This window comes from Nannobrachium achirus (assembly GCF_963921795.1).
Source record: "Nannobrachium achirus genome assembly, chromosome: 11".
NCBI lineage: Eukaryota > Metazoa > Chordata > Actinopteri > Myctophiformes > Myctophidae > Nannobrachium > Nannobrachium achirus.
In genome coordinates this window covers 13,333,288-13,342,050 of record NC_137820.1, presented here as the reverse complement: position 1 = coordinate 13,342,050, position 8,763 = coordinate 13,333,288, and the positions used below count along the sequence as shown (strand labels likewise).

General features: G+C 42.2%; 2 protein-coding genes across 2 annotated transcripts; one reads left to right on the top strand and one right to left on the bottom strand.

Moving 5' to 3' along the window:
* Positions 1–1,534: 1,534 nt before the first annotated feature.
* pdf (peptide deformylase, mitochondrial) lies at positions 1,535–2,799 on the top strand (the record flags this gene model as incomplete). Its single annotated transcript, XM_080736867.1, has 2 exons — positions 1,535–2,135; positions 2,642–2,799. The coding sequence occupies 2 exons, from the start codon at positions 1,535–1,537 to the stop codon at positions 2,797–2,799; spliced, it is 759 nt and encodes a 252-aa protein (XP_080592993.1).
* Positions 2,800–4,973: 2,174 nt separating this feature from the next.
* On the bottom strand, positions 4,974–8,715 carry spata2l (spermatogenesis associated 2-like). Its single transcript, XM_080736686.1, has 4 exons — positions 8,610–8,715; positions 7,365–7,723; positions 6,938–7,225; positions 4,974–6,374 (listed from the first exon to the last, which is right to left on the bottom strand). The coding sequence occupies exons 2-4, from the start codon at positions 7,716–7,718 to the stop codon at positions 5,367–5,369; spliced, it is 1,650 nt and encodes a 549-aa protein (XP_080592812.1). The 5' UTR covers positions 7,719–7,723; positions 8,610–8,715; the 3' UTR covers positions 4,974–5,366.
* Between the last annotated feature and the right edge of the window lie 48 nt (positions 8,716–8,763).

The window sequence follows — 8,763 nt, the reverse complement described above, 5'->3', positions numbered from 1 at the left end:
AGACCATTGCTCCTGAGTATTCAATTCATCAAGATTTAAAAACAAACAATATTATACAATAATATGCAAAACATCATAATCTGTATTCTGTATGAGTATAAATAAATAAAAAGCCTCCATATATGTAGGTCTATATTAGACCCTTCTTTGAGTTTGCTTTTAAGAAACTGTATTCAATCTTTCATTAATTACTATATATATATATATATATATATATTTTTTTTTAAAGATTTGTTTTTTGGGCTTTTTGCCTTTATTGGATAGGACAGTAGACTGACAGGAAATGGGGGAGACAGGGAGTGACATGCGGCAAAGGTCGCTCGGATCGGGAATCGAACCGGCGACGCCGACAGGCATTGATGCCGAAATGGCAATGCCTATATGGTATGCGCCTGGTCCACTAAGCCACCCCCTACTTTCTATAGTTTAATGACCTGTGTCTTGGTCTCAGAAATATGCAAACTGTTTGTCAGTCAAGTAAGTTAGTTGACAACTGGATTTCTACCATTCGACAAATTTTATTTTGACATGAATATGGTGAATAAATGCCTCAAGTATGCAAGTTAAAGAAAGCATGCACTTCTGATGTATTTGTTGAAATAAATGCATACATACATTTTAATCAATAATTAATAACTATTATTTCCCAATCTCCACAAATGTTTTGTTAAACTCACCAGCTGCCACTGCTTCCAGTACATCTATCATCTTGTGAGCCCATGCATATTCTATAATCCATAACGGTAGCTTCTGGATGCGGTGCAACAGCTTGAAGTGTTCAAGGTTACAGTCCATCTGTACGATGCAGCCAGCTCTGGGTCCAGCACTGTTGCTATGGTGCCCAGAGCGTCTCGTTTGGGAAGTACTTTAAGCGCCAGATCGGTGGCATGTCCAGACAAGTTCTGTAACTTCTCTGTTTGTTGTGATATTGAACATGTTCATTGTTCACAAACAAAGCGTTGCAAATTACTTTCGGGTCAGAGTCACTGGTGTTTGTCAAAATAAAGGTTCTCGTGGAATACTCGAATAGCAAATAATGCGAATATACTTTTATTGTGAAGTCTACTCGGTTCCACCCGGAACCTATTATACAATTTGAGTTGACAGGAGGATCATATCTTCATGCCATGGACAGATTTGTAACACTGGATTTTCACCTCTATTTCAGCATATTGTCTTAACTAACTCTATGGGCATCACGTTTATTCTGTTTTAAGGTAACGGAGATATGTACTTAAAGACTTCAGTCATTTGTTACCCTTAACGACAGCTTAGTCAACACACATTTTATGTCTAGCCATAGAATGGCTGTGACATTACACACATTACAATACATGAAATGTATACATGTGATATCACAGCCATTCTAGGGCTTATAGTTTTGCTGTTGGCCTTAATCAACCCATTAAGAATATAATGCTGTTCTAAAATTATGCACTCTTTTTTTTTTATTGTACCCCTACAGCTCATTGAGTCACCTTGGCTAGAGATACTCCCCTGCTCAACCATGAATAGGACATTAAGTGCCTCTGTAATGTTGCTGTCCAGAGGGGCCCTCAGACTGTGCAAACCAAAAGCCCCTCTCTGCAACGCCTCCACTCCAATGGGTTTAGCAGCAGTGACCACTAAACCTTTTCCTCATTTATCTTCAGACACCATCACCTTTAAATGCCATTACTCCTCCAATATCAAGGTGCGCTCATATTATGAATACTTGAAACGCAAGATCAAACCCCCTCCTAGTCCACCCTACTGTCATGTTTGCCAGGTAGGAGACCCTGTGCTGCGTTCCAAAGCAGAGGCCGTTGACCCCGCAGCAATAACAGGTCCTGAGGTGCAGCTGGTCATAAAGAACATGGTGCAAGTGATGCGGAAACTAGAGTGTGTGGGACTGAGTGCACCTCAGGTTGGGGTCCCACTTCGCATCTTGACACTGGAGTATCCCAAGAAGATGTTGGAAGAGAGTTCGGCGGCATCAAGGGAGGCCCTTGGTCTCTCCGCCCAACCCCTGCGAATCTTTGTCAACCCGCAGCTGAGAGTGCTAGATGGACGGAAAGTGAGCTTCCAGGAGGCTTGCGAGAGCATCTCGGGGTTCTCTGCTGCAGTTCCACGCTACCTATCTGTGGAAGTCTCAGGTACTTTAGAATCCAATCAATCCATCTATTTAACTATATAAGAAAAAGAAGGTGCGCATCAGCAATAGTTTTCTCAGTGGAGTGCTAGACCTAAAGTCAAATTTACATAAAAAGTAGGAATTGAATTCCAAAAAGGTAGCACATCCCCAATTTTTAAATCAGGAGGACAAAGTACTCACATTTCCACTTATTTATTGGCACACACCAAAAAGGGACGCTTTTTGGTGTGTGCCAATAAATAAGTGGAAATGTACTTTGCCATCTATATAACTGTTATATAGATTGGTAGTGTTGGCAAGGAACACCATCAGTTCATAGCCAACACAAATTAACCCATTAATCTTGTCACAATTACGGTAGTATACATTATATGATATCAATTCCTGGTTAGCTGACTTTGACATAAGGTCGTCGACAAATCAGTACTGGGGACCAAACAACCGGAAAGTAACCAGGGTTTAAGTGATGTACATTACTACATGATTTTCCAAATATTGTCATTGCAGGTTTGAATGAGAAAGGTGAAGCTGTCAAATGGCAGGTGAGCGGCTGGCCTGCTCGTATTCTCCAGCATGAGATGGACCACCTGGATGGGGTCCTCTATATTGACCACATGGACAGCAAAACCTTCATCAACGTCAACTGGGAGTTACACAATCAGTAGCTGAGGGGAGGGTGATCACTGGTACACTGGCAGACGTTTTTTATATGTGGTCAATTAAATGAAGTCATCTTATATACCAGTGGTTCTCAACCTCAATTTTTGGGGGGGGTCCCCAGATGTTAAGCTAAATGTGAACATTGTTTTCTCACTCAACAGTAGACAAACCAACATACAGTTGAAGTGTATAGAGGGTATCTGCACATATTTAAAGTGACAATTTAAAGACTTTAAAGACCTTTTTAGTACCTCTGGTCAAACACTGGTCAAATTGTCAAATATTAGAGGCTGAAATTGTGAAAATAGCCGATCTACATGCTCACAACGCCTCGCGTTGTGAGCATGTAGATCTGCTATTTTCACAATGGAATAGATCGAGTCAAAACCAAATGTAATGCCAACTTCTACAATTCCAAGTGCTTGTGCAAGGTGGGGGGTCCCCAGTTAAAATATGATTATTTTTGGGGTCACGGCCTGAAAAGGTTGAGGACCACTGTTATATACAGCAAATTACATCCTGCACACAATTCTGCTTTCATTAAAACTCTGAACTCTGACTGGGGAGGGCGTCTGGGAGATCGGTGGATTGTTGCTCCGAGTCTAATGATAGTTATAACAATGTCCTGCCAATCAAAATATGTCCGAATGTTTGATGGCGTGTCATTAAAATGTATGTTGACATGGCACACTATGTAGAAAATAAAAACATGGCACTTCATTTCAAAAAGGTTGCCGACCCCTGAGCTAAATGGATCACTGGTCTATGTAGTAATATAAAGAGTGTTTTTTATGGAGTAATGTTCTATTCAAGTCACTAGTCGGTAGGTATAATCATGAATGGTAATACATGTAATGAATGTTGTCCGGGATAAAACAATATTTGCTCCCTGTTCACTACTTTGAAGTGATATCCATTATATAATTAGAGAGAGAGGTCAGTCAGTCAGTCAGTAAGTAGGTCAGTCACAATGCATTTCCACCTTTATCTCTTCAGCAACTGATCCCAATTTTCACATGGCATTGGCCATTAGCATTATACAGACGCTGACGGAGCCCGATTTTCATTTTTCCCAAATTCAAGCTATTTATTAGCGTTTCTTCACCACTTCTGTACAGCACAGCCTGTTCAGCTCAGCCTGTTGTCAGGGTTACGGTCTGTTCCTCCAGGCCATGGGATCCCATAGCCCCACACACACCTCTCTCACAGTTAGGAATGTTGCAGTGAAGAGACACACATTCTCTCTCTCTCTCTCTCTCTCTCTCTCGCATGGGTCATGCATGCACCGGGTCATCTTCCAACGGGTATGGAAATCATAAATACACTCCTCCATGGGCTGCTCCTTACATTATGATGCTCCCACATATTCTCACGCACGCACCAGTTACAGTAACTTTCCCCACAACCCACACATATTTTGGAGCACATATCTTTGTACGGGTAAGGTCTAGTTCAATGAATTGAACAATGTTCTCATAAAAACACATTAGGCTTTTGTTCATAAAAACACAATAGGCTTTTGTTTTTCCTACAAGGACAAGAGCATTTGTAAAACTGTGTGTATAAAACTGGTGTAACACTTTTCAAAAGAAGACATCGTTGGTACAAGACCAGGAAGGATTCAGCAGACCTCAGTGGTAGATGGGGCTATTTTACATGTCAACAGAATACAGATACTGATTGATTTAATTGTCTAGGCATGTGAAGGACATGCCTTGGACATGCTTTGCTTGGACAATAGACATGAAACAACATGATGGGATTGATGAGAAATATCCATATATGGGCATAAAAGGGATTTTGTTTCTGGGAATGCGCATATTTTATTTGATCCATTATTAATATATGTATCCATATACATACAATATATTTTATGCCCATACATGGATATCCCTATCTGAACCAGCCACACAGATATGGGCCATGTCTTGGCCATCTGGCCAGTGATGACATCAGGGATCTTCGTATATGGGCATAAAAGGGATATGGACTTTTACATGTCACCTTAGATATCACCTGTGATGTCACAGTGACAAGGGAACCAACCCATAGACTGTAAAAATGTGTACTGACTGACTGACTGACACAGACAGACGGAGACAAGCTGCGACATTTCTCATGGTAAAAATAAAAGTAACTTTGAACCTATTAAACCTAAGAAATGACAAGTGGAAAACTGTCCCCTTACACCAGTTTATTACAGCCTATTTCCAGGTGACAAACATTTAAAAACAGGTTTCTTTGTGCTTGACATCCAGTTACATTTAAATGATCTTAAACAATATTTCACAAACTGAGTGACCACAATGCCAGACCTCAGGTTTGAAAATTATGATCATGGTAATTATGGCAACTTAAAAGAATATCTGAAGGCCTCAAAATGGGGTACTCAAATAGAAAAATAAGACCGCACTTGATATTAAAATAAATGCTAGGCAACATTTACACTTGTGATTTCCGTTACATTTTGCCCACACAGTAGGATGGACATTTGATTTCTCTGTGTGGATTTAATTAAGGCACCAAATATGATAAATGTGCCCACATTAAGTGCGATTTCTTCAAGTGCGATTCACACTGATGATGACTGGTCAAATGTTTGGCCACAGGTGCATGCGACAGGGTTCCTATACCAACAAAGATTACAATACTCTGTTCCACAATATCTACACAATATGAGAGGCTTTCTGGAGCACGACTTTCCGCATGGGCAGACCCTCAGCGGGCGGATCTCATGATACTTCTGGCAGTATTCTACCCCTCTACATGTACCAGAGTGGAAGACCCAGCAGCTGACGCAGGCAAACTGGGGGTCTGGGTGGGAAAGGTCGCAACAGTCATGGAAGGGGATTGGAACAGGCGTTTGGCTGATTGAAATAGGGGCATCGTGCATAACTGTGCTGTTCTTCGCATGGACCGGTGATGTGCTCATTATTCCTCCCTCTTTAAGACTCTGCGGTGACACTGCCCTGGTCTCTCTCACATCTTCCGCGGATTCGTCGGACAATTCTAACCTGTGGCCCTGATTCCGGCATTTTCGAATCAAAGCACAGGTCACGTCGTGCAAGGTGTTGCAAGTAATGCATTGTTGGAGATGCAAACTAGTAGGTGAATGGACACAACTGCAAAATTGGGTGGCTGCTATTGGTGAGGTGGTCTCCCTCTTGCAAAACCCATATGTAGTGAGACTATGCAACTGTGAGTCGGCATCGTCAAATCTTTGCTTGGTGGACTCCTTGCTGGCGTATCCACTTCGCGTGGCAGTCGCCGAGGCATTCCGGGTGGCGCTTGAGCCCTGCGGGGATGTCTTGGAAAGCTGGCAGTTGAACGTAGAGATGCAGACAGGGTCTCTTTGTGACATATTTGAGGAGGAAGGAGGATTAATTCCATTGCTGTGTGTAGCAACGGCAGGCAGCAATGAACATGAGCGTGGACTCTCGTCATCTTCAACCACCATATCCCTCAGGCCACAGTTCACCTCCTCCGCTGTGTACAGATCTAGTTCTCCATCGATCCCAGAGAGCTCCAGGAGGTCTTCCTTTGGCAGCTCCAGCATCTTCTGAGTATTGTTGAGAGCCTCCTGTGGGGAAGCTCAGCCATTTAATATCAAAAGTAAACTCAAGTATTACCGTTCAGTGTGATACTGTGATTATATTTTGTGTTCACAGTCACACTAGGGGTGGGCGATATGGTGATAAATATCGTTGAGACGATACAATGTCTCCACAATATGCCTTTTCAGAGATATCGTATATATCGTGATACAATTGAGGGAGCCTTGTAAAAAATCCTGTTTAATCGTTAATACAGAGATTCATTGCAGAATTCAATTTAAACCTGCACTTTGGTCTAAATCAGTAGTTCTCAAACTTTAAAATGTCAAGGTCTCCACTTAACTCTGACAGTATACAAATGAAACCAAATGGACCCACACACACACACACACACACACACACACACACACACACACACACACACACACACACACACACACACACACACACACACACACACACACACACACACACACTTTCCCCATTGACAGTTAAACAAAACATTGCAATGAGTTGATTATATGAATCATAGTATAGAAACAATGCTTTAACTGATTAAATAATTAGTCAACTCATAGATTGGACTGACCTGAACACTGTTTCCCTTCTGCCTCTCCTGCACCAGACTTAGCTCCCAGTCCAGTGCACCAGCATACTTTCCCAAAGCTGAAAGCAGGAGGCAACACTCGCAGCGAGCCAGGAAGAAGGCACAAGACAGGCAAAGGAGATTTTCCAGAGAGGTTAAACTGGATGACTGGCGATGAAGCTGCTCGAGGCGGGCAGAAGAGGGCTTGTACCCTAGTAACCCAAACAGTTCCAGAATCTGTGGCACTGGCAGAACTGGCTTGATGTAGTGTGTGAACATACCAGAGTACATCTGAGAGAGAGAGAGACATGAAAAATAGTAAATAGATAGTACGCTATTAATGACTAAGTATAGATGGATTTCATGAGCGACACCCTGGAGAGGGCGCTCAGGAAATCGGTCTATAGATAGATAGACAAATACAACAGACCTTAACCACTTTATACTCCTCCCTCCAGGGACCGAGGTACAGGTTCAGTGCTGCTTGTTCCAGGACCTCAAAGGCCTTTTCTAACCCCCGCAGCCCGCCACCAGCCCTGACTCGTCCCGCCATGGCGAGTGGAGCTGCTTTTGTGGCCTTGAGTGACTCTTCCATCACCCTCAATGGCACCAGGCCGAGGCAGTGTGTGTCTTGAGCATCACCGCCACTCAACAGTGCGTCCATCTGCTTCCACAGGTCCTCATCTTTACACGCCAGGCTTGACCCTCTTCGTGCAATTCGCTGCTCCAAGTTGAGATCGTAGCTGTTCACCAGATCTCTGGCTCTCTGACCAAGGACACTCATTTCAACTGAGAGAGAGAGAGAGAGAGAGAGATTGTACTGTGTACAATTCTGCTTTGGGAATGTTGTAAACTGTTTTCTCATGCCAATAAACCCCATTAAATGGAGAGAGAGAGAGAGAGAGAGAGAGAGAGAGATTGATTGTACTGTGTACAATTCTGCTTTGGGAATGTTGTAAACTGTTTTCTCATGCCAATAAACCCCATTAAATGGAGAGAGAGAGAGAGAGAGAGAGAGATGTTAACTGTGGTTGTCTGATCAGTTCTGGCAACTGATGAACTTTTTGGGGGCATTTAACTCAATATGAATTTTGTTTGATTGATTGAAGACTTTATTAGAAGTTTGCATAGAAAAGGGTACAGTTTCATGACGGTACAGTTCACTGGTACAAGGTCAACTAAAAGGAGATCCTAGAAAAGCACTTGGCTTATTTACACAGAATAATACTGTAGAAATTGGCAGACGTTGGATGCGTGGATTTTGGGCTTATTATTGCCATAACCGGCTAAAGAAAGAAGAAAGAAAAAAACAACAATAATACTGACAGTGAGACTAAAGTGAAACTAAAATTGCTCTGGCCTAATCTAAATCCTAGGAAGCTACTACAGCTGCAGTAAGCTAGCTAACGTTTACCACATTGACCAGCACCATATACGTCATTCAAACTACAGGTAAAAGTGTCTTATTCGTGTAATGATGGTCATCAATGTAACGTAACGTTAGCAGTAGATAAACATGTAATAACGTTGCTGACATTAGCGTTAGCTTGTGTTAACAGACACTCGCTGCTACTGGCTAGCGTTAGCTAGCAGACATACACACACAGTAGAAATGTCTCATTTTGATCCAAATGCAAGGCTTGCTGACGAATAAAGAAATACATAATAAGCTCACCTGGCACTTATTCAAACATGTGGTGATGAATTTCTTAAATCGTTTCGGATAATATCAGTTTCGCGGATCAATCCATCTGCGCCCGATTCGAAACTGCTAGACAAAGTTATGAAAAAAAGTAAACATTGTCACGTGTTGCAAAATTTCCCGAATG